Source organism: Mangifera indica, chromosome 5, assembly GCF_011075055.1.
Source record: "Mangifera indica cultivar Alphonso chromosome 5, CATAS_Mindica_2.1, whole genome shotgun sequence".
NCBI lineage: Eukaryota > Viridiplantae > Streptophyta > Magnoliopsida > Sapindales > Anacardiaceae > Mangifera > Mangifera indica.
In genome coordinates this window covers 11,232,462-11,259,400 of record NC_058141.1, presented here as the reverse complement: position 1 = coordinate 11,259,400, position 26,939 = coordinate 11,232,462, and the positions used below count along the sequence as shown (strand labels likewise).

At 29.0% G+C, this 26,939-nt stretch overlaps 4 protein-coding genes across 4 annotated transcripts; all 4 read right to left on the bottom strand.

Moving 5' to 3' along the window:
- Positions 1-160: 160 nt before the first annotated feature.
- On the bottom strand, positions 161-6,379 carry LOC123217352 (ubiquitin receptor RAD23c-like). Its single transcript, XM_044638339.1, has 13 exons — positions 6,179-6,379; positions 4,898-5,059; positions 4,005-4,058; positions 3,046-3,122; positions 2,912-2,953; positions 2,311-2,488; positions 1,454-1,615; positions 1,301-1,369; positions 1,139-1,186; positions 961-1,070; positions 815-893; positions 441-563; positions 161-247 (listed from the first exon to the last, which is right to left on the bottom strand). The coding sequence occupies exons 1-12, from the start codon at positions 6,242-6,244 to the stop codon at positions 447-449; spliced, it is 1,164 nt and encodes a 387-aa protein (XP_044494274.1). The 5' UTR covers positions 6,245-6,379; the 3' UTR covers positions 161-247; positions 441-446.
- A 6,434-nt stretch (positions 6,380-12,813) lies between these two features.
- Positions 12,814-13,377, bottom strand: LOC123216350. The gene has a single exon (XM_044636782.1). The coding sequence runs from the start codon at positions 13,375-13,377 to the stop codon at positions 12,814-12,816; it is 564 nt and encodes a 187-aa protein (XP_044492717.1).
- An 11,078-nt stretch (positions 13,378-24,455) lies between these two features.
- Positions 24,456-25,166, bottom strand: LOC123217587 (protein NIM1-INTERACTING 2-like). The gene has a single exon (XM_044638675.1). The coding sequence runs from the start codon at positions 25,109-25,111 to the stop codon at positions 24,755-24,757; it is 357 nt and encodes a 118-aa protein (XP_044494610.1). The 5' UTR covers positions 25,112-25,166; the 3' UTR covers positions 24,456-24,754.
- A 1,067-nt stretch (positions 25,167-26,233) lies between these two features.
- LOC123216083 (protein NIM1-INTERACTING 2-like) lies at positions 26,234-26,899 on the bottom strand. Its single transcript, XM_044636444.1, has one exon. The coding sequence runs from the start codon at positions 26,668-26,670 to the stop codon at positions 26,317-26,319; it is 354 nt and encodes a 117-aa protein (XP_044492379.1). The 5' UTR covers positions 26,671-26,899; the 3' UTR covers positions 26,234-26,316.
- Positions 26,900-26,939: the final 40 nt, after the last annotated feature.

Genomic DNA, 26,939 nt, shown 5'->3' with positions numbered 1-26,939 from the left:
GCAAGGTATTGCTAAAAGTCAACCAATCGTGACAATCAGGCCCCAATTTTGAATCTGAGACCTACTCTCCGATAAGATAAATCTTAGTTTCACGTGCTAGGAATGTCTGCCAGATTTATTTTATACACTAAACAAAGAGTGTGATAAATGGAAGGCTTAGTGCGTGAAGATATGATTCTATTTGTGCAAAGTAGGTAAAATGAAAGCACATTACCGACTATGCATATAGGAAATTTGCTGTATAATCCTACAAGGAAGAAACAGAAGAATATTACATTTTGCATTACTTGTCCACTCCAGACACTCCATTGTTGTGAACGCCAAACTTGATTAGCAAATGATGTCAAGGAGAAAGGAAAAAGAAAAAGGGTGTAAAGAAATAAATGAAACGAAATATGATTCCAAAGGAGCAGACACAACGGGGTGACAATCCTGATCACCTTAAATTAATCCTCAAACTCGTGCATGTGATCAAGAAGATAATTGGCAGCCAGTTCCTCATTCTTGTTGCAGGCAAAGAACACTTCCAATACTGTTGCCCGATCAAAGCCCATTGCTTCAAGCTGTATCAGGAGCCAAAAGTATCATCTTCAGACTAACCAAAACAGATACACAGCTCAAGCAAGATGCATAATAAGCATAAATCAGTATAATTATAGGATGTTTTGAAAGATAGCATCAATCTTCAAGCCTGGACAACATGATTTGATAACCCAAAATTTTATTCCAAAGAACTGTTACCAAAATCCAGTATAGCATCAAAAAATTGCAAATTACAGTGTTCAAGGGTCAATCATGTAGATGATGAATATACCCGTTCTATTGCTTCTCGCTCTTCAGGTGTGACAGTTATTGCCTGTGGAACTCCCCCAGAAAGCTGCCCCCATATATTCCTAGAACACAATAATAACAGATGAGTACAATAAGCACATAAAAAAGTTTATTAAATATGTCACTTACCCCTCACCACCTTCGACAGGTTCATTGATAAGCCGTAGGAAGTCAGCCTGATGCTCCTGAATAAGCCTCACTAATGCAGGATTTTGTTTCCCTAACTCTTGAAGCATTGGCTACAGAAAGAAAAGCATTAAAACAAACTTCCAGTGAATGAAGAAACATAGAATGCTGGAGTAAGAACCTGCAATAAATTTGGGTTGGCCTGCACCATAGCTCGCAAGACTTGAAACTGAAAAAGAGAAAAAAAAACTTTAACAAATAGCAAATGTTTCAGACAAGCCTATTCAAATGTAACTTCGCGATCACATGCACACAAAAATGAGAAATCATGTGTGTTTCAGACCTGTGGACTACTACGTAAAAATTCGAGAGTTCCTACACCAGCTGCACCTGAACCCATGTTGGGAAGGCCCTGTTTTCAATAACATCTCAATTCATAAGAAAAGATGTTATGAACAGTCTTAGATCATTAATTAACAAATCACAAAAACACTACCTGTGGAAAGAGGTCCAAAGGGTTTGCATTGGGTCCACTAGCAGGAGCAGATGTTGGTTGTGTTGGCTGTGTAGGCTGTGTAGGCTGCGTAGGAGAGTTTGCAGCTTGCCCACTAACAGGAACACGGGCCATGGATGGAGCTTCAACTTGCTCAGGGATACCCTGACATTTAAATAAAAATTGTTAAAACAAAACGCCAAACCAAAATGTGATACAAGGTCAAAGTATCATAGGACAAAAAATGGGATACAGAATTATCTTCTTGATCCAATAAAGAATTTATAGAACATAAAGAACACATCTAAATCGCAAGCCAGGGTAGGAAAAACAGAAGTCAAGGAGGAACTGACAAGAATTTTTTAGCAAGATACTTAAATCAACCAAGGTAAAGGCATCCATCCAACATCTAAGACTTCAGCAAGATAGAGCAATATTGATCAGAATACTATTGCAAGATCCACTTAACAACCTCATTAATTAACAATTAGCATCTAACAAATCATCATCAACAAATTAAAACCTGCAGATAAAAAAACTAGTAATATTTGTAAGTTCAACCAAATAAGAATCACAAATTTAGACTACAAATTTATCTCCTCCTCTATGAGGAGATCACCCATTATCCAGCACTGTAATTAGAAAACACAAAAATAACAGGCAAACACAAGTTCAATAATTTTTTCGTTCATCCAAATAGAAAGAGCAAAGAATTGTTATCACTCAAAAAGGAAAAGAGAACTTGAAAATCAAGAACAATCCAATAAAAGAGTGCACTCTCCAAATGACTACAAGCCACAAAATCTTCTGAAGTTGAACCATAAATATATAAAAGAATCAAATAATAAAGAAACACTTACAGAATACAAATATTCAACAGCTCTCTCCGGGTTATTGTAAGCAGCACGCAGAGCACGGACAACAGTATCTCTATCCCAAGTACCTCCACCCATATCAACAATTTGCTGGATTGCTTCCTCAAGGTTATTCCCTGCAACCAGATTCGATGCTGCTTGGCCATAGACATTGGACTCTGACCTGCCTCACCAAATAGAAATAAATTTTAAGAGAAGCATGCACGCACGCGCACACACACAAGTTGATCAATCATTGATCTGCTCTAATTTTATCATTTTCAAACTACAATGTGAAAAAAACTAGCTCTATCTCTAACCATTAGATTATAAATAAAATAGAGTTGGGATACTGTGACTTGTGAAATTTTCATACTTTTCAATCCAATGGTGTTGGTAGATGTTTGGTTGGCCTTAAAACGAAAATACCCTTAACTTCTCAGTCAACAACATTAGGTTAAAAAAGAGAAACATTCACAAATATTTTCGAGAAAAAATTAAATCATTGTATCCTCTATATGCAGACATTCATACATGCATACATATATAAAAACTAGCAAACACAGCTCAAGAAGAATAGACAAGTATGTGAAAATAAGATACATACGTAGCAGTAACTGGTGTGACTGAGGCAGGAGCAGATACAGGCCTGTTTAGTGAAATATAAATAAATAATTGAACAATAATTGCATTTTATAAAATCGTTCATTCAACAAAAGCCTAGGGACAAGGAAGACTCACGGTCCTGATGTTGGTGCAGGAGTATCAGGAACTGTTGCTGTGGCTGGTGCTGGTGTTGGAGTACTTGTTTGAGGAGCCTATAAAAGCAATAGAGTCATCAAGATGGATGAGGCACCACTCAATGTGGAAAAAAGACATCAAAAAGAAAAAAGGGATTCAAGGAGAACATTTCAAATAGCCAACACAAGACTTAGAAGACAAGATTTACTAGCGAAATTAATTTTTAAACAAACGCAAACCATTAATAAGAGCAAGTTAAAGAAAAACGAATAAACATTATCACATTCAATAAAATCCGTCGACCAAAAAATAAAGAACAAATCATATTCAACAGTATCCACAAAACAAAAATAAAAAAGCATCGTATTAACAAACCAAAATTAACCCTATATAAATGCAAAAACATGCAGATATTTTTTATATCTAATGGAAAATGGTACAGGTCAACTTTAACACCTGTGAAAGCTTTAATAATTTGAAAGATATTTCAGTGCACAAATGCATCAGTGCTTTAAAACATTTCTATTCTTGTTTTTAGAACCCACCAAACCAAGGTCACAGAACAAATAATATTCAACAGAATCCACAAAACCAAAATAAACAAGCATCGTATTCAAAAGAACTTAACAAACAAAATTAACAAATCCTATATAGATGCAAAAAACATGCTGATAGTTCAATAAAGGATAATGGTATAAATTAACTTTACCACTAGTGGAAATGAAATGGAAGATAATTCAGAGCACAAATGCACTAGATTTCTACTCTTTTTTAATTTTGGTCAGAGAATAAAAGATCTTTGCAAAGAGTTATCTTCCATATAGGAAAATATCAATATTTAATTTAATTACAAATTTGTAACATTTCAAGAGCAAAATTATTTCTAGCAACAGAAGTTCCACAAAGATAATAGAGTCTTTAGTTAAAAAAAGGTACTTATATAACAGATATGTTTTTACCTTAGTTGTAGGATCAGTTGACGTAGTTGAACCCTCACCAGACGTCTTCTTAGTCTAGAATTGTTTAAGCACATGAAAGAAACACATTAGTGCTAAAAGTATAGGATGCCACAATGAATAATCGAAATTCTGAAGAATCATCAGAAACATTGCAAATGAGAAGTGTAAGAAATAACTAATTGTGAGTACTATATTCCTGATTTTACACCAGAACATCATTCAAACAAAAAATCTTAATTTGATTGTGACTTCAACTACATCATGTCAAATTTTTAACAGTTTAATTTTATGTCAATTGAGTACCAAATATGCCCCAAGAAAAAATACATTGTTTCCTTTTCTAATTCATTTTTCTTTTCCGAAAAGAAACTAAGAAAAACCTAATTTGATTAGAAATTTAAACATATAACTTTTATATGCTTGAGCTAATTTGGAGCCACGAGTTCTGAGATTTAACCCCACAACAGTATGAAACCAAGTGTTTCATTACGTACCAAGCAATTACAAAACAAACTCCTAATTATTTTTCAGAAAATCACCAAAGCATTATCTGAGCACTCCTAATTTAATCAGATCAGGTCATTCAATCTAAACAAAAAGCATTAATATCATGTTTATGGGTCTTTTTACTAGTAAGTTTTAACCTGCATGAATTTTTTTTTTGTTCATCATATCAAAGAATAGTTACATGCATTAGAAGGATTTAAAAAAATTATTTAACATATTACTGCCATATACAAAGATCATACAAGCCCATAAACAATGCATAAGTTCAATTAAACCTTTTTTTTTTTATAAAAAAACTTTGACAAAAAGGAATATATTAGAAAACACAACAAAATCAAAATCAACTAGAAATTTACAACATCTAATTTCAAAACCTACCAACTCACCTTAGTTACCATAATCACAACAAAACTATTTTCAGTCACTTTGTTCTCTTCCACTGTAGTGTCATCTTTGAGGACTTTCCCCTGAAAAATAAGCATCTGCTGTGCGGCAGGATAAACATCTGATCCTTGAACTATTTCTATCTTCCTTTTCACATCAACAACCTAAAAAGAATGAGCACAAGTTCTGACTACTGTAGTAAACCAAATATGACAGAAAAGTAATAAGTATACGTGTTTATGTTCATATGCAATCTCAGTTTGAGATTAAACCATTTTGTCAACCATTCTGCCTACCAAATAATAATGTAATTAGCAAGTTTAGACAAAAAAAAAATTGATAGATATTTTAAAAACAGTAATTATTCCTCAAAAGTTTTCTTAAAAACACAAAATAAAAACAATAAGAAAGAAAAAAATTCATCTCACAACTCGATTAAGTACATTCTAACTATTGCTTTATTACTTAGCCTAAATCATTCCAAGTTAGAAAATACTCATAAAATACAGTGTTGAATATTGTGATATACCAACGTTTTACAACAACAACAACAAAAATTCCACACTATCCATTTATTTAGAATCCAAGACCAAAAAATGCATTTGTTATCTATACAGACACTAAACTTCATTGGTTAAGAAAGAGTACATCTTTTACATATATTACATAAGGTCAAAGGCTGAAAGAAAGAGAACAAAAGACAGTATTCTTTACTAATATATCCAATTTGCTGACTGTCTATTAACATGGTATAAGAGTTCTACTCAAATATCGTTCACACTTCCAAACTGTCCATATGCATATATAGGAAATGTTCATCAGAAGTACTTCACTAATGGTGATACACATACATGCCATGTCAGGTCACACTCAATTGCATAAATTAGTCAACGAAAACAAATAACAACAAACATTAATGTAGACTAGTTTACCCCACATGAAAATCATAAACCAATCATTTTGTAAATCAAATTACATGAATATCAGTTCAGCCATCGCGCTTAACTCACATACCTAAATTCAGAACCTGCCACCATAAATCGAAAATGATTTAACGATAGTAAATATGCAACATATTTATACGATTGAACATGCAAAGAGTAAACGGAAATCCATAATTATCAATCAATCACATACAATGGATAAACCCTAATATCAACTGAATTTTGAGACAATCGAACAGTGAACAGCGAAGATTGAAAATCTAGGAAAGAATACATAATAGAAAACACAACAAATTAGACGATAAATGAAAGTAAAATTTAAAAAAAAAAAAATCAAACCGTGTCTTCAGGCTTCACTTCGATGTCGAAGTTAGTGCCTTTGAGTGTTTTAACAAAAATCTTCATCTTCTACGTCTGAGGATGCTACAATTATCTAACGATCTCTATTTAATTGGTGAAAGAAAAACTAAAGCCCAAGTTAAGAACGAAAGAATATCTGCCACTTCCGATCATTTTATAGTATGTAGAGCAAAACACAGGTCTGTCCTCTCCAGTTAAAAAAGAACGAAATTAGATGGTGCTACGTGGTTTCAATATTGATCGGACGGTTAATATGATGTCCTGTACATGCCGAGAGGTCCACATAGTCGACGTGGCGTGCTTTGTTTTGCAAATTTTCCAGGACGAAATTGTGTTTCTGAAAGCGGAAAAGGTTGCTTTTTGGTTTTACAAATATCCCAGTTTTGGGTGGGATTTCTTTTGGTACAACTCATTTTGGCCTAGCAAATTTCAACCTGAGTCATTCTTGGTGTGAATTTTGAAAAGTTCAAGTTTTTTTATCCCTTCGTGAGAATTTGGATAATTTAAGTAAAATAATTTTTTCATCTCATGAATAAAATTAGATTTGAACTGAGATTTTTTGAATTTGATTTGAATAAGTTCAAACAAATTTTTTCTCAAAACGATCTCTTTGATAAATGGTATTCATGTTCTCTGGAAATTTTTTTTCAAAATCATCAATAACATAATTATAAATGTTAGTTTTTAATCAGTAAATCAAACCATATTAAAATTTTTCTTATGTCAAATCTACACATATTCTACATCATTCTCATTATAATAGATGAAAAATTATGTTATTAATTGCAATTCCCACAAATATGTATCAAAGGTATTTTAATTTTTACTATTTTAAATTTATTTTTGAGTTAAGACGCAAAGGATGAGTGAAATTTGTTTATGATTTAGGGTGTGAAATTGGTTTTTGAAAAAACAAATAAAAATGAGAGAATGACAAGTTTGTTGGAGTCTTTTCCAAGGAACTCATCTTGCCTATATAGTCCTTGGGAAAAGTTATGATCAGTCTTCACCCATGGTTCTTCATCACGAACTGCCAAGAAGCAAGAAAGAAGAATAATAGCAAGTGACATTTTCAAAAATCAAGTAGCCCACATTAGGTTACCATCCGCGGTTATTATAGAAACATCATCAATTCTTATGTGTGTCCACATGTTTTTCTCTTATCAATGGTTCTAGAGAGTTAGTAGGATACCTATTTGTAGAAATATCTTCTTCAAAAGAGGAACCAAACTCTGAAATTTTCTTTGCCGTCATGGGTAAATGTAGGGTTGGACTCGAGCCGAGCTTGAATTGACTTGACAGATTTTTTTTTTAAATTTTTTATACAAAATGACGTCGTTTTGACCAATATATATTAAAAACGATGTCGTTTTGATAACGAAAAATAAGTCAAGCCGAACTCCAGCCCAAAACAAGTCGGCCTTAGCCGAGCTCGAGCTCAAACTCGAGCCGCTTATATATGAACTGAGGCGAGCTCAAGCTCAAGCGAGCCGAGCTCAGCTCGGCTCGAACCCAACCCTAGGTAAATGAATAACATGCAACTTCTTTTTTCTTCTACCTACATAGATAAAAACACAACAAAGGTCAACAAAAAATAAAATATTTTTGGAATCCTCATCAGGAATCCAAAATATCAAATAACAAAAATTCTTTAAAGTTAGATAACTGTCAATCTCATAAACTAGTGTAGATAACACTCTAATCGACCATCAAGAGTAGATAGTTAAAACTTGAAGACTATCAAAGACTTGAGAATTTGAAGATTCAAAGAACTTGCAAGGTGTGAAGAAACTAGGAGATAAACTATTCATCTCTACCCAAATTAAAACAAAACCATAAGTGATATTGATTGTCCAAATTAGTCTAAACACACATATTAGAAATTCAATTATGCAAGTAAGGCTAGATTCGAACCGAGCTAGCTCGAGCTTGAGTTCGGTTCAGTCGAGCTCGAGCTCCTCGTCAGATTTTCTAATTAAAATTTTTGATATAAAATGATGTCGTTTTGATAACAAAAAATGAATTGAATTGAATTCGAACCGGCTTTAGTCGAGCTCGAGCTCGGCTCGAATCCAACCCTATATGCAAGCAATCCATCTCCAATCATAATTCAAAGTAATTAAAAGTTACTTAACTAGCATGATACACAAGTGTACAGAATATGAATTGCACTAGTTGAAGCATCGTTATCACAAGATGTTCTTAATAATCCTAAAACCTCATATGTCATCCATCCAAAGAGACAGACAAAGAGTTTCAAAATTCTTGCTTGCATTTTTTAAACTAAAGCAATTTTTATATGATAAAACTATTCATTGACCAAACTCACAAAGCGACATCCAATAAGAAAATAGTATGATGAGACATACTAGATAACATAAATACAAGTGAGAAGACTCTAAAAAAGTTCAATTACTCTCTTTAGATATCTCTTTAAAATTGATTCTTTTTAAAGACAATCTCTTGTAAACATTATCTATGTTTTGTCAGAAAACTTTTTAAGGTTATTAATAATATAACTATTAGTACGGGTTTTCAATCAGTGGGATAAACCCATTTTTTTAAATTAAATCCAAACACATATTTTATATCAATCTCATTATAGTGGATAATAGAGTTATATAACTAATTATAATTTTTGTTGTAGTAACATATTTCATGCAAGACTCAAAATTATGTACAACTGATGGAAACGAATAATTGTATCAAGAGAGGATTCATCTATAAAAAGGTTTTAGATGATTGATAATATTACACAAATAAGTATTACGGAGTATGATGTTTGAATAAATATCATTTATACGTAGAGATGTCAAAGAAGTCAAATCCTTGCCTAGAAAATTTGGCACAACCCATATTGGCCTAACAGGAAAAAAAGTGAGTCATGCTAAGCTTGTAAGCTTAGCAAGTCATGCCTCGGGCCATGGCATATGACCGGATATGGTATGTTAAAATTGACAAAAGAAATTATAAATAATAAAAAAAATTGATTAAATATTAATTAAAAATACGAAATTATAATTTAGCAGATTGGCCCACAAGAATATGTCAGCTGGCTTGCCAAGGGCCCAAGGGGGTGCAAGCTGGGTTGTGCCGCAGACCCTAAGTTTTTGTTGGGCATGCCCAACCTCTATTTGTACGATACACATTATCTTTTAAATACTAGTTTTTGCAACACAAACTAATCATATTAAAAGCATTTATTTATATTATTATTTTAACCAGGCCCTAGGTCTTTTCCCGGACACGAGCTTCAAATTTTAAAATATAACTTTAGGCCTAACCCCGTTAAGCCTAAATCGAGCCTGGGGATTTACACCCGGGAAAATATTCCCAAAACACCCCGAAATTTTAAACTAAATTTGATAAAAACTTAAAAAAAACACAAAAATCTGTGTAATGGATACCCAAGTTTCTTAGGTACAGATGGCAACAAGGGTGAGATGAGACTTTTTTTTTTTATCTCTTGTTTTCATACCCTTTAGAGGGCGTTTGATTAGCGTCTTTTAAGATTACCTTGATAATCTATCTTTTATTTCTTTGTTTAGTTTATCAGTAATAAAATATTATAGTTATCTTCTATTACCAATGCTGATGTGACAGGTAATATAGGTGGTAATCTGATTACCACATTTACCTTAGGTATTTAAAGATTACTGAGGTAATCTTGAGTTTATTATAATTATATTATTATTTATTAATTTTTTGAGATAAAAATAAATTTATTTTAATTAATTTGACAAATAATATAAAAAATATTTAAAAATAATTATATTTAAGGGCATTTAAGTAAAATAATTTACTAGTAATCTTTTATTATTTTTAACCAAACACAATAATTATTTATATCTACCAAATTTTATCAAACATAGTAATCATTTATACTCAGTAATCTTCTAAGTAATCTATCTTCAAGATAATCTTTCTATTTTGGTAATAAAATATTACCCAAACCAAACGCCCCCTTAGATGAAAACCTTTTTATGAGTTCTCTACGTCCCTGCTACAAGAATAATAAGAAATTTTTGTCATTGCGACCCAACCCTTCCGTGTCCCCATAATTGGTCAGCAAAATTATAACACAAATTCCAGTACATAAAATTGGCCTACCCAGCCAACTAAAGATTTAAAACGGTCATAAAAATTACTCCTATCGAAATGCTATTGTTTCACAAACAATATTGAAAAGGGAACTAAGATTCCATATGACAAAGGTTCCAACTACATTTGTTTAATGTTCCAGGGCTGCTGATTCACAACCGAAAGAAAAGAAAAGTAAATGAAAAGGAACCCAAAACTACGAAAAGAAACAAGCAAACCAATTTATCCAAAAAGGAAAAAAAAATCACAAATACATGCAACTGAAACAGTTGGGTTGCCTTAGCGGAATATTTATAATAAAGAGATCGACACCGACAAGAGAGTAGAGAATGAGATGATTGTAGTTTAGGGAAGAAATTAATTAGGGTTAGGTTTCATATATGAATGTTCTTTTTTTTTTTAATTATTTAAAATTACAAAAGTTATTTTTGTAAATTTGGCAATGAGTGCAAGTGCATGATAGGGATGTACAAGGTGAGAGGAGATTTAATCTAATGGATGACTCATAATCATTATATTAAATAAGTTAAAAATTTAATCTTAAAATATTATTAACAAGGATTTAAACTTATATTATACCTCTTTATACATTAAAATTCTTTTATTATCACTTAAACTATACCTTTTGAAGTCACTCACTAGACCTAATGTTTACTAAATCAGAATGACTGATTCAATCCACTCTAAGTATCATTCCTTGTTATCCTTTAAAAGAAAAAAGGAAATTGGAGAGTGGGGTTGTATAAAAGACACACGGAAAACAAACATTTAGTGAAACAATTTAAGACCCAATTAGATATACTCGGCTGAAGGATTTGTCTTGAAAACTTAATAGATCACATTAGGCCTAATGACCCCTTTGCCTTATTTCTCCCCAACGTTCAACTTTTAAGGGGCGTTTGATTTTAATTTTTGAAAATTATCTTAATAATTTATTTTTATTTTTTATTTAATTTATCAGTAATAAAATATTACGATAATTTTTTATTACCAATATTGATATAACATATAATATAAGTGATAATTTAATTACCATCTTTATCTTAGGTATTTAAAAATTATCAAGATAATTTTGATTTTATTATAATTATATTATAATTTTTTATTTTTTAAGATAAAAATAAATTTATTTTTAATTAATATGACAAATAATATAAAAATAATTATATTCAAAAGTATTTAAGTAAAATAATTTATTAGTAATATTTTATTATCTTTAACCAAACACAATAATTATTTATACTTATCAAATTTTATCAAATATAATATTCATTTATATCTAATAATCTTTTAAATAATTTATTTTTAAAATAATTTTTTTATTCTAATAATAAAATATTATTCAAATCAAACCCTTTTAATGATCAACCATTTTTGCCTTCGAGCCCCACCCTTATTTCTCTTCAATTTTTGGTAAGTGTCATGCAAGGACATTTACAACTGGACATGGACATACGTTTTAAATGTCCAACCACACGTTCCAATTCCCAAAATCGTCTACAATTAATTGAAAGGAAAATATTCACGTCAGGCGCCACCTTCACGAAGACCAAGAAAAAGTCGTAAACAAAGACGCAGACAGATCAACAGACGATTCATCTTCCTTATTTTCAACAAACGATTTGTCCGATTGATTTTTTGTTTTACAAACGACAGGCCTGGAAGAGAGATAAAAGAGAGAGAGAGAGAGGGCATGGGCTGTCGATCAGAGATGGAAGATTTGACCGGAAAATAAAAGAAAGAAAAGTAAACTCTAACGCAGTGAAACGTAATTTTCTAAATTTTTGAGTAAAAAAATTTATTAATTTTTTAAATTAAAAAATATAATTTCATTTTTTAAATATTATAAATTAAATAATATATTTATATTTAAAATATTTTATTAATTTTAATAATTGATAAATAAATATTTAAATATTTAAAAGATTTATTAATAAAAGTTTAAAAGGAGAGAAAACTTGGTGAAAATAGGCCTGTAAGAACTCTGTCGGAAACTTACAGCTATGCTGATTAATTAAAAAATTACATTTTCGTCTGTTACTTTCACAATAAAATGTATTTATTAATTTATTAAAATTAATAAAAAAATATTATATTTTTAATTTAAAATTACTTAATTATATAATAATATATATTAAATATATTAATACACGTAACTCAACACATATATTGTTAAATTTTCACTGTTACATGAAATAAAGTGAGTCCCATATCGAGAAAATAACAAAATTTATTGAGAATTGAATAGATTAGAGGCCATATAATAATAATAATCTTCTTCAAAATTTGTTTAATTATAATTTAAAATCACTTTGATTTATGATCGAAGGTAGATCCAACTGCTTTTCATTATGAAACCAGATTCCTTTCTCAAATACCCACCGTTGCATATTTCAACTAAATTCTAACCCTACATATCTCTAATTTCTTTAGAAAATTCAAAAAAAAAATTTACAAATCGTCGTCCTTCTCATATTTCTCATCCCGGAATTTTTTAATCTCCACTTTGCCGTTTAAGTCTCGTATCTGCACGAGAAATCGGAATAATCCGACGAATCCAAGAATACATTTGAATAATCGAACAGCCCACCATCAAACCCAACGTATTCCCCGATATTATCAATGTCACTAATTCCCAGCTCAAACGAGTCATAACTCGGTATATGATCTTCAAACGCCCACAAATCGCCGACTTCGGACGACTCATACGAAACCCGAACAAACTCATTAGCTTCTTCAATTTTAGCCTCTTCAAATGAAAGAGTACTAGAAGGCGGTAGTCCAAGCTCGTCATCAGAAGCTTCTAGAAGAAAACCAAGATTCGGCTGGGAATCACCGGAATCTGACGACGTCACATCGACAATCTCTACCGTCGAGTCCGAGAGAGCGGAAATTTCTTCTTGAAAGCTCTTCATTACTGAGTCGAGGTCTTCAATAGCCGGGTCGGGATCCGATTCATCGAGAAATCTCGACAACAAATCATCTCTGAGCCTCTTCGCCTCCGGTGGGTCCAGCTCGTACTCGGAGGCATCATCCCTGACCCGCTTCTGGATGTTGTTGCTGCCTAATTCTTCCATTTAAATATTTAAATAAGTATAGAAAGCAGAGAAAACTGGGTTTGCAGTTTAGACTTGAATGGTTGGGATTGGGATGAGGGAACATAAGTTTATATAAGGAGACCAAAGAGGAGAGAGAATGTGTGTGTAATGTTGGAGATGGCGGGGGCGCGTGGGAGCAAACACATAGGCCATCACGTTGGTCTTGGCTGTTGCCATTATTTTTTGTTTTTTGTTTCCCATATAATAAGACTTAATTTTTTTTTTCTTTAGATTTGATAATATTTTAATAGTTTTATTAAATGTTGTATAAGTCCGGTCCGATGGGGCCCACCACATAGTCAATCACGACCTTTGGTTTTTGGCTTGGCTCGGCTGAGTGAGGGAAACTTGGTCTAAGTTTGGTTGTGTACTTGTAATTGAAACCAGTGTATGTGTATGACAAAGATATGTTATATATTTTAATAAAATAATATGGCTTGACTGTCCGTTTTATCGAGCCATATCCGTAAATTCAAATTTTGAATTATAGACGTTAAACTCTAATTTAATCTAAATTAAAATCAAATAAAAATTTTTAATTTTAATTTTTTAATATTTAAATAGATCTACAAATTATTTATTATTATTTTATATATTTTTAGTATTTTAATTTTTTATTAAATTATCTTAATTTATTATAAATAAAACACTTAATATAACAATTTTTTCTTATTTATCAATTGTTTGTAATTTATACCCCAAACCTTTCAAAATATGTCAACAATTTTATTAATTAAATTACGTTTTAACTATCAAATAATAAAGTAAAATATTTAAATAAAAATAAAAAATAATATAAATAAATACAACTATATAAAGATAAAATTTTAGACAATTTGTAATGATTTCAAATATAGTTGATATTGTCTCTATTCATTTCTATAATTTATTTCTAATAAATTTAATAAATGTAATATTTTTCTAAATATTTGAGTTAGTTTGAATTGTTTTTCTATCAACCTTAATACTATCTGATTTAGTTTTGACTAATGTAAACCTCCTAAGTTTTTTTAGTGTTTTAATTTTTTTTACAAAATTACCCTAATTTATTAGTAATAAAACACTTAATATAACATTTTTTTCTTTACCAATAATCTAAAAATTACATATCAAAACTTTAAAGCACGTCAATAATTTTACCGATCAAATCACATTCTCACTTTTGAATAATAAAATAAAATATTTAAATAAAAATCAAGAATAATATGAGTAATTACAATTATATAAAAATATAATAAATAATTCGTAATGATTTCAAATATAGTTAATATTGTCCCTACCCATTTCTATAATTTATCTCTAATAAATTTGGCTAATGTAACATTTTTCTAAACATTCGAATCAATTCAAATTATTTTTGTATCAACCTTAATACTATTTAATTTAGTTTTGAATTATGTCAGATTAACCAAAAATAAATTTTGTGTTAAATAATTTGATCTTCTAATTTGATTTTTTATCCGAGTAAAATTATATGTACCTACTTTAAAAATACAAATAGACATATTTTTATGTATCATTATATGATTAGAATGTTTTTAATTAAAAAAAGTAACAAAAAATCATATAATAATTTATATAAATATTTATTTATTTATACAATAAAAATAAATATGTATAATATAAATAATTATATTACACCTTATCATGTTAATGGATTGTATTAAAAATACTCAGCACTATAATAGGGAAGGTATCTTTTAAGAGAAAGAGACGGTGGCCGGAACCGGGGGAAGGGTGTTTTGGTCACGCTAGTTGTAAATTGATGAGATCCATATGAATTATTAAACTAAAATTGAGGGGGCGGCGGGAGGGCTTTCTTAGGCAGATAGTTGTAGGTAATTGGTGGCGCATTTGCTTGGAAACTTTATTGGGAGAAATATTTAATTTGGTCTTTGTCGATCGGAATGGAATTCATGTTAAACGTTACAAACTTTTCCTATTATCTAATTATTTCAACACCGAATTTTCCTCCCAAAAATTAATAGTTTGAACTCGCAAGTCAACTCTTGCTCTTGTGGACACGTGTTTCAGCATTTTTTTTTAAATAAGGCCGAAAGATTTATTTCCACCCGCCCATTAAATTTTTTTAATGTTTTTATTAAAATTTTTTATTAGTGTTAAAAATAAAATTATTATTTTATTAATAACATTAAAAATATATTTTTTATTTTATTTTTTCTAAATTTTGAAAACTGATAATTTTACTTCAGTTTTAAATTTGAAAAAGTGATTTTTTTCTTACATTTTTAGAGTTTTTTTCTCTCCAGTGACAATTTTAATTTAAAATTTAACATTATAAACGGTTCAATGTTATTTGTTATTATTAAACAATTTTGAATACCGTATAAATTACTAGTTAATGCCTACTTTTTATTACATAAATGTGAAAAAAAAAATGGGAAAAAAAGAAAAAAAATTTAACTTGTTTAGTTTTATGATCAAAATGTTTATATTCATGAAATAACCATTAACTTATATACATTAAACAAAAGTGTTGGCCAATTATATTTCTAAAAGTTATTTGGATAAGTTTCAATCAAATTATAATATTTAGAGAATTTATAGTGCAACTATGTATTTGATTAATGGATTTAATTGTTATTAAAAGGGATATTAAAATATTAGAAATATTCTAATAAAGAAAGTAAAGATTATTTTTTCATATTAACGTGAAAGAAAAATAGAAAAAAATCATTATAAATGATTGTTTTTCCATATTAAAGACTATTAATTAACTCAAATTCCACCGTAATTAATGTTAATATAAGATCAAATGTTTGTAAAGCAATTTTGATGAACATATAACACAAATTCATAAAATTATCACAATAATATGATTTAAAACATTTTACTATTTTGCCAAAGATTTTTTTTTTCTGTCGATATTTTCATAAATATATATAAATTATAAGCAAGCATAATAAATTTTTTTTGTAATATTATATTTATATATTTTAAATACATAAATAGATATATATTTATATATATATATATATATATATATTATTATTTGATATAATTTGTTAATAAAATAATGTGATTGAAAATTATTTTATTTTTTATTTAAAATTATTTAATTATATAATAATATATATTAAACATATATATTTTTATATATTTAAAATAAATAAACAAAATTTTTAATAAATAAATAAATAAAAAGAAGTTCGGAATTGTTGCGATGCGTCAGAAATCCGAAGATTTCATTTTTACTCATCAGAGCCACTTGCGCCAAATTTATCAGGCTTTTAATTGGCGCGCGGCGCGCCGACGCATTCCAGAAGCAACGATAATTGACAAATACTGAATGCATTACCTCTCAAACCAAGTCTAACGTGGCGTTGGCGAAAGGTTCACGGTCAAGTTGGGCGCTGCGTCAGCGCTTAGCCGTTCCTCGAAAATCAAATCTGTCAAACTGACTTACCCTTCTTTAGAAGTTTCCACGTGTCCTCTTTTCGTATTTCTTATCTTCAATACCAAAATCTACGTACCAATAGATTCATAAGGTGTCTGGAAAGATTGATGCGTTTTCCAAAGTCGGCCCACCTGTTCAAGTGGGATGTTAAATGCAATCACATGATACAGTATATACCATCCGTTCGTGCTTTTTACTTTTCACGAGTGTTTCGTGTTGCCTGGATCGTATCAGTCAAATATCATCACAAGTACCATTTCAATCAGAGACCGCAGATGCAGATCGGACGGCTGCATAAAGTGATGTCTCATTATATCTTAAAAGGTATTAATACATTGTAAAACTTCTTGCAAATTGAATATGATATCATATAAATTCAATTCAAATTGGATTAAAAAAATTTAGGTTGTTTTCATGTCAAATTAATTTCAAATTCAAAGATGTTTAGTTTGGTTAGACTTAAATCTGACTCAAATTCAAAATTTGAATCAATAATTCAAATTTCTAATTTAATTTAGTTTAAATCAGTTTGAATTCAGTAATTCAAATTTATAATTTGATTCAACTCAAATCTATGATTTGAATAAAAAATTTTGAATATTATTTAGATAAAATAATATCATTTTGTCAATAAATCATAAACTCGAATGAATCTGATTCATACATTTAAATCATTAATTTGCGTTGAACTGAACTACTAATTCAAATAATTTATTTGATTTATAAAATTGAATTAAATTCGAATCGAATCAAATTAAAATATTTTTTATCTTTGTTAAACTTAATTTTGACTCAATAAATTTAAATTAAATTATTATTTTATTTAAATTAAATTCAAATTAATAGATATTCGAGTTTAATATGTTAGAATCTATCTCTAATGGCGTCCATGCCATGTGCATTAATTAGATTACAATTGCCAATCAACCGAATTAGGTTCCGTTAGTGCAACAGGACAATAATTGAATTGAATCCAATTTTTTCGGAGTTTTCAAAGTTTAGATGTGTAGAGTAGAGGCAATTTTTCCTAATAACCGTTGGTAAGTTTGCATCCGGATAAGATTGGAATCCATAAAGGCGGATTTATTTTATGGTACCATCTTGGAGTTCGTAGCGCATCATTTGGCTTGGTCGTGCCAGCCTTTTCGGTTCTATAGTTAATAAATTTCAGAGTTCTTTTTTTTTTTTCTAACAGGTCTCGGACAACAAAAAGAGAGGCATCCCATTATACGCCACGTTTATTGAGTTATGTTTCCTAAGATCTGTTTTGCATTGGACCAGTGTGATTGATCTGATCACTCAATCAAACCTATTGAAAACGTCCATTCCAACAGGCGTGCTTGGTTTTTTTTTTTTTTATGTGAAATTTTTGACTCATTTTTTAAAAATTGAAAAAATTGGAATTTGGCCAAGAAAATATAAGTAAATAATTCAGAGCAGGCAGTGCATCTGGTTCGATTCTAGGGGATGAAGAAAGAAAAAACAAATTAGAAAAGAGACAAATGAAATGCGGACGCCGGCAATGGCGATCAAGTAGAATCTGTCCATCTCACAATAGACAAAAGATTTGGCTGGATGATGATGATGGTGATGATATGACCATTATTTTATTTATTAATTATGAAAAAAGGAGAACGTTTCTTGTTGGCAGCTGTATGAAAATTACAATAAATAATTATTATCCTTAGGTACACGTGACTATCACATTAAATTGTTATTTGATATGTATGTATGTATGTAACATCTTATGTTATGTTAACTAAACCTCCACGTTTGGTGGCGTTCATTCTTCTAAACAAGGATTCCCATGGGAATTGACCCATTCTTTTGGAATCGAATTAATTATAGATAAAATTTTAAATTGGGTAATTTAATTTAAGAATTTTTAATCACACTAAGTTGATAAAAATTTGAAGCTACGAGTCTTAAACCTTGACTCTTAAACCTTGATTTACCAATCAAACTGCAGGCAAAACTGATTTTACATGTGTGTCTCACTGGTCACCACCTTTTTTATTTCAAATTGATTTGATTTTCAACTAAATTGCTTTTAGTTAGTGAAGTCTTTTCCGGCTATTGATTGTGAAGAAAAAAACAGGGGCAAAAACGACTAGAAATTTTATATGCGAATTTGATTTATTGACTGAAAGAGTAAGGACCACTTCTATTATGCGTGGTTACCTCCTTAACACATTTTTCATACGCCATAAGAAGAGCAAATTTCTATTTTGACTTTTAATTTAAAAATTAATTAAAAATCCCTAATTCACTGTTAATCAGAATTATATAATCAAGTAATTATAATAGAATATTTCTTTTTGTAGTGAAATGCCCCACAAATTTATAAAATGACGGAATGGACCATAAGAAAAGTATGAATATGATTTATTCACATTTTATGCATGATTTGCTTAGCTTTGAAAGCATTTTGAATATTATTATGTGATTTACGACCTTTGGAAAATACTTTGTCAAATAAAGGGTTTGCGGTGGTGGACCATTCTGTGCCTCCTTGAAAGCAATTTCTACCTATTTCCCTAAATTTCTCATCGATTTTCTTCTTCTACTCTTTGTAGATTACGTGACTCTAATAGCCTTCTGACTCGTCTACAAGATAATGACTGAATTTGGAATTTTCTAATGTCTAGGCAAATTGATTTTAAGACAATTACTTTTTTGTCCTTATATTCCAAATGGTTAATATGCCTGTAAACCTTTGGTGGTTAAGATAATCTAGTAGTTGGTTAAGAATTAACTATTTCAGTTGGTCGTTCAATAATTCAAATTCAACATGTGGTGACGGAATGGACCAGATCAAATCAACACCATTTATTCCAAAGACCCGAATATTGATCTATCATAATCTTCCTTTTGTCTAATCCTCTCCTCTGACGATCTTCAAAATCAAGTAGTTATGAGGTTAGCTAAATTATTATTTTTTCACTCATCAATTAAATATAATCTAATATATATTATCAGTATTTTTCAAATCATATTTAATATTAATATATTAAGATATAATTAAATAATTTTAAATTATAAATAATATAATATATATAATTATATAATAATATATCAACGTTTATTCTCATTATTAATATATATAATAATTAATAATACCCTTAACAAAAGTTTTTCAAATAAATGGTACGAATATAAACCTATTTATTATATAATAAGAAGGTCAAAAGAGCCTTAAAGAATAATATTAATACCCATTGAAAAAAAAAGCATGTGTTAAATAATAATAATAATAATAATAATAATAATGAGACAGATAAAATAGATAATAAAATTATATGTATATATTTTTAATAAATAATTTAAATATACAGATAATGTATCATAATATAATTAGATAATTTTAAATTAAAAATAAAATAATATTAAATCATATAATAATATATTATTTATATATTTAAATTATATAAAATATATATATATACATATAATATTACTCTAAAATAAATTACCTAAAATATAATTTCTTATGCTCCTTCGTGTCAAAGAATGACCATTTTTTCCCGTGTTGTAGACTTAGATGACCAGTCTTAAAAGTATAAAAAAGTGTGATTGACTTAGTCAAATTCCATTTTCAATAAACTTTAATATTTTTCACCAAAAACTAATGTTTGACCAATATATTACATTGCACGATCAATGCAATAACTAGATATGAAATGTCAAAATATGAATAGAAATAGAAGAGATTATTTGTATTTTTGGAATATTTAATTAAAAAAAGTTGACTAATTTGTATTCACATCATTAAATTATTAATAGAAAATTTTAAATGAATTTTAGAAACTAATGGATTTCTTATGTGATTTAATAAATTCAAACTAACCTTTATAAATAGGTCCAAGTCACATTCAAATCAAATCCCTTATGCATTTTCAATGAAACTTTAAATATGTTAACTCCAAAAGTTAGTAAAAATGATAGAATTATAAGTTTTTTTAAAAGGAGGGTTTGAATTCAAATTACATCAATCCCACGATTAGTAAAATCTTGAATTATCTAATACATTGATTGTGGGTCTAATTATTGTATTCAAGATTTATCTATCCGACAAAATTAGATGGGTTTTTGATCATTAAAAGAAATAATAATAATAAACATGTCTTGACCAATTTCACATGACACAAACTTATCCAATATTGTACTCTTAGGAAAACTACATTCCTCCCACTTTGAATTCTGTCGGTGTGTTATGGTTTTATCCTTCGTTTTGGCTTTGACTAGCAAGAAGAAGGTATTTGTAATCCAGCAGGATTCGTGAGCAAGTCACAATGCTAGAAATAAAAAGAAGACAAAGATTTGGAATCAGTTGGCATCGATTCATCCATCCAATTCAAATAAACTTACAACTCACTAATTTGTTTTTTGGTAGGGGATTTATTTGCAATCGCATTCCGTTGTCAAGCCACCCGATGAATATGAATCCCCATGGTTTCTATTTTTATTTTAAATTGAATTAACTTATATTATTTGAATCGATGAAAGGACATTGTTTTGGACTTTAGGGAATATGAAATTAATTACGGGTACTTCTAGTGTAACTTATAAATGTATTTCTTGTTCTTTTGGATTGATATACACAATTGGGAACCTAAATTTGGTTGGAGTGATTTTGGATTTTAGCTTCATGTTTTGTCCGTTTGTTGGGTATTAGCTCCGACGATGTATCTATATTATCCCAAAACTAGAGTTACTTGTTCATCTGTTCTTAAAAGTTTTGAGTATGTTTTCTTACTTCCAACTTTAATGGTAATACTGTAATAGTGTGGATACAAACAATTTATTTCAAGAAGGCAAAATTTTTGTATAAAAAGTTTATAATAGCCATAATATCCTCTTCATTTTAGGGATAACAACGGAGAAGGGCGGGGAGGAGATCTCAATCTTTGTCTCTGTCTCTGACCCGTCTTTATTACGAGTATAAAAATAATTTTTTATTCTCTTTTTACGAAGAAAAATCTCTTTTCCATCTATATGGAAAAAAATTTTCCTCCTCGAACTAGCAAAAAAAAAATGTCTTCCTTGTACCCTTTAAATACAATATAAATATATTAAATGACAAAATTAGGTAACATTAAAAACCAACTCACAATTTTAAATATTACAAATATAATATATTAACAACTTTAATATACACAACAACAATCTAAATAAATTTGAAAAATATAAATAATCTAAAACTATAAAGATATGTTAGTATTTTAAGTACATATTAATATAAAAGGACGGAGATGAGGGCGGGGACACATGAATCTCCATCCTTGGCCCATCCTTGATTGTGGGGTTTTTTTTTTCATCCCCTTCCTTGTTCTATGGAGAATCTTCTCCCTGTTAGGGTCAAAACCCCTAAAATTAAATTAAAATTGTCATCTCTATTTCATATGTTGTTAGAATTGATTTATTAAAAAAAATTATCCTGGCTTTTGTCAAGATTGCGAAAACTTTTCAGTTTTAGAATTTTATTTTAATTATTAATGTTATTTGCACCCAATTTTGTATACTTAATTAAGTATTCTGATAATACATTATCATAAGATTAAATGTTACTTTATTTTTAATTTAAAATCTTTCAGTCACATGATAATACTATTTTTTTATTGATTGATTATTGAGATATGTTTGCTTAGAATAAAGTTAATCAAATAAATATTTTATTCATCTAATATTTAAATCTTGATACATTTCGATGGTATTTTATCTTTTATAGTTCTTATTAATTGTTTAGTCATTTTTGGTGTGTGTTCCAACATTAGTCTTCCACTTATGATATCAATAAAACTATGTATGTACTTTTAAATACATAATTAAACACATAAATGATATATTAACATGTAATTGGTCGGTTTGAACTAATGATAAAAGTAATAACCAATAATATAATAACATATTATTTATACATTTAATTATATATAATAAATTATGTACACATAATAATACTTTAAAGAAAAAGATATTATAAATAAATAATTTTAAAATGACATAATTTAATTTCGTATAAAGATTTATTTATTTTAATAAAACTTCTATAGTTCTATTTGCAAGAACCTTCATGATGAACACAAATTCTTTTGGGCTAAACTCGAGGGTTTGAGCTTGGAGTCTCAATTCTTCCTCAAATGCCCAACTTTTTAATGGGCTCTTAAAGCCATTTAACTATTATATTCTATAGTCCCTATTGTTGCCACTTGCCACGCACGAAAAAACCTTTGAGGTTATGGGCTTTGCTGCCTTCAAAGTTGTGTAGTGTCGAAAATATATCGATGGTATAAATATAGAGATCAAAATTTATATTATATAAAATCAAATAATTTATATTAAAGTCTAATTTATTATAATTATATATAATTCACTTTATTTAGTCTTATTAAATATGAAACTTTTTTCTTTTATTATCCAACAAGTATATATGAAAGTTTTTACATATTTTTATAATTGTTGAATGAATGTGTTGATTTATGAAAATCTTAATTATTTATACAAGTATTAGACTGGAAGAGTTCCTCTGATATAGTAATGTATTTTCCATCGTTTGATTTTAACATGCCCCTTAAGCATACATAATAATGTATTCAAACACGAAAATTATAAGAGCAATATTATATATATATACACTTTTAAGTATATAAATATTATATCATTATATGATTCAATATTATTTTATTTTTAATTAAAAATCATTCAATCACATAACAATATATAATTTATATACCTGATTATATTCTAAAGTAATCAAGAATGCAAATTACTGAGAAATATAAAATGACATAATTTAAAGGATATAACAAAAGTCATATAATGTCCATTCAAATAATATTATAAGTAATTATAATATATATTAACTTATTTATTAATAATAATATAATATAATTTTATTTTTAATTTAAAATTATTAGTTTGTTTCTAAAATTGGGTTTCAAACTCTCAATTCTTGCCCCACGAGTAAAAGGTCCAAATTTTGTTATTTTCAGTCAACATTTTTAAGTCCAGGCACCTTATAATATAAAAAGACTTGGTAATTTTTTTAAAGTTTAATGCTTACACCACCATACCGCCACGAGTTAGTTGATGCAACATTTGATGAATAAGTAAATATATACATATATTATATAAAAGATTCCGAGACTCAAACGAGCTTACCTAACCCATTCACCCACCATTTCTCTTCTAAAATATATGACCAAAACACACTCAGTAACAATAAACAAAGACCTTTCGTATTGTAATAATTGGAATTCTCCGACAATTCATAAATTTATAGTTGTTATAATAAAATAATATGATATAATACAGATAAAAAATAATATATATTATAAAAATATATTATAATTTATTTAATATAATAGACGATTGTTTGATATAATACATATTATTGATATAAATCAATATATTTTTTTAGAGAAAATGATGATATAATAATTTTATATATGATAAATTTTAAAATTTTAAAAATGTTTATGATATTTTTTGAAATAATGATTTGTTAATTATATTTTTATTAATTTATTAATATTTTATTTTTTGAAAATTATATTATATTCAACTATATTTTATATATAATACATAAAATTAAATTTTTAATACATAATTTTACTATTATAATGTATATTCATTTTAAATACATAAATTAAATATTAATAACATTGGTCGGTCTCTCCACCTCCATCACAAACTGATTGCAAAGTTTAGAGTGACATAATATAATAATTATTTATAATTATTCACTCTATATAATATAATATAATATAAATATAATAAACACACCATATAATATATACTATACGGTATGATTTAGGTATCACTACAGTTTTACAGGAAAAAGATAACGGAACAAGGTGTACGTCCCTTCTGATGAGATGCTTTACATAAAGAAAACAGAAAAAAAAAAAAACATAGTATTATTATTGAAAATAATTAACTTTAATTCAAGGTTAGTGTGGTTGATCCAGGATCCCCGTTCAGATCGAGACCCGAAATTTCTTCTGTAGCTTCCTCCGTTTTGCTTCCATTATTCTCAGTGTTATTATCACCGTTATCTCCGTCGAAATCCTCGGCTTCGAAGCTTGATCGCCATCCTTTTCCCTTCAACTCACGTCTCCCGCCGCTACTCTTCTCGAAATACTTGACGGCCACTTGTATCCTCTTCAATATCGCAAAAAACTCGTCTACCTCATCATCCTTCACCGTCAGTCCTCTGCTAACTTCGTTTTCATTGATTCTCTTCGACTTTCCGTCCTTTTCTCCGTCATCTGGCCGTTTTCTCTTTACCGGGTCCATTGACAAATAAGTCTTTTGTTATTCAGAACGTGGGTAGGGGTTTGTTTTGGAAGGTATCCGCAGATCTTATATGGGAGCCGATGTTCGTTAATTTCTATTCAAAAACAAAATGGACGGTCTGATGCGTTGGAGGCATTACGCCATACACATGATGTTAACATGACGATTGAAAACGTGTAGTGGCCACTTAGACCAAGTCAAATGGCGGGGTAATTAATTCTTTCAGTAATTTTTTTAGCTGCGAGTATCTTCTTTTTTTTCTTAATTGATTTATTTTTTTAATTGATTAACCAAACCAAATCAATTTTAAAAAAATTAACATAGTATTGAACATATTTTAAAAAGATTGGGAAAATAGTAAATTAAGATAATATTTTAAAATTCAATTTAAAAGTGATTAACCAAAAATTTGATTTGGTTAATTAATATTTTAAATTTAATTTAAAATCGTTTAATTTTTAAATTAGTTTTATTTTAATTTATAATTTTTTAACCAAAAATTCGATTTTATTTGAAATATTACGTAATTAGTTTAATTAACTAGTTTTGAACACTCTTGCTATTTATTATTAAACTCACTATTTTCTATAATCATTCAAATCTTAAAAAAATATTTAATAATAACATTAAACTTAATAATATAAAATTTTAACTAGATTTTACACGCATTTGATTTAATGCAATTGATATTGTCATGTTCAAATTATTTTACATAACTCTTCATATAAATCTAATTGTTTTTAAGTTTGCAAGGAATTAAGTGTATTTGCTAGAAAGGTGTAATGATTTTAATGTAATTTCATTAACCGATCATTGAGCTAATATATTTTTGGATTCTTATAATAAAAAAAAAGTAGGCAAAGATATGGGAAAGAATATGGTAAGTGAGAACAAAGGAATAGCATTTAGAGAAATATATAAAGTTAAATATTCTCCTACAATGTTTTGAAATTAAAAATTTGATTTTTTCAGAGTTTTGAAATTAAAATTTTAATTTTTTAGAGTTTTACCTATTCGATGTTATTGATTTTGAATCGGATTTTTTATTACCACAATATATATATATAGTGTAAAGATTTTTAAGCTCCAAAAATGATCGTTATGAAGGATTGCTACCAATAATTCTCACAAAAATCAAATCCATAAAAAACTGAAAATTCATCCGATACAGCACTTAAAAAAGAAACAAAGCCCATTTAAAGCATCTATGGATCTGTAGCAGGATCAGCATTTAAATCCAAGCCCAAAACTTTCTGTGCGTCGTTCGTCACTGTTGTCATCACCTCTGTAACGCCGTTATTTTCAGCGTTAGTGAGTTCCCACTCAAACGCACCTCTGTTGGTTAAGTTACGTCCTTCACCGACGCCCTTACTCTTCTTGAAGTAATCAACCGCCACATGTATTCTTCTGACGATTGCAAAGAACTCGTCGACCTCCTCCTCCGTCACAGCTGCCCCTTCTCCGTTAACTTCCCGCGCCTTTTTCTGTGACCCCGTTTCAACGTCATCGTTTTGGTCAGGTTTCCTCTTCTCTGACACCGCTCTTCCACCATCCGACATCTTCGACAGCTGTGTACAATCCTTGTGGTACTTTTGTAAGTCTCGTGTATTCTATCTGTGAAGAGAGAGAGAGACAGAGGCAGCAGTTGATATTCGTGGTATTGATGATTCGTTTTGTCGATTCGAGATTTGTTCAGTTATCAGGAGCCCGTGAATGACAACGCACAACGTAATTTCCATAACGTGCACATGTAGCTAAAATAGAAGGATCTTTGTGGCGAGGTGTCAGATGTTAATTGGCAGGTGATTAATTGTATGTGGAAGTAATG

Excerpts from the sequence above, each read along its gene's own strand:
- LOC123216350 (XM_044636782.1), bottom strand. The coding sequence starts at position 13,377 with ATGGAAGAATTAGGCAGCAACAACATCCAGAAGCGGGTCAGGGATGAT.
- LOC123217352 (XM_044638339.1), bottom strand. The coding sequence starts at position 6,244 with ATGAAGATTTTTGTTAAAACACTCAAAGGCACTAACTTCGACATCGAA. Across the intron at positions 1,187-1,300 it reads TTTTACGTAGTAGTCCACAG|TTTCAAGTCTTGCGAGCTAT; the intron begins GTCTGAAACACA and ends TCTCTTTTTCAG. Across the intron at positions 564-814 it reads AGCGAGAAGCAATAGAACGG|CTTGAAGCAATGGGCTTTGA; the intron begins GTATATTCATCA and ends CTCCTGATACAG.
- LOC123216083 (XM_044636444.1), bottom strand. The coding sequence starts at position 26,670 with ATGTCGGATGGTGGAAGAGCGGTGTCAGAGAAGAGGAAACCTGACCAA.
- LOC123217587 (XM_044638675.1), bottom strand. The coding sequence starts at position 25,111 with ATGGACCCGGTAAAGAGAAAACGGCCAGATGACGGAGAAAAGGACGGA.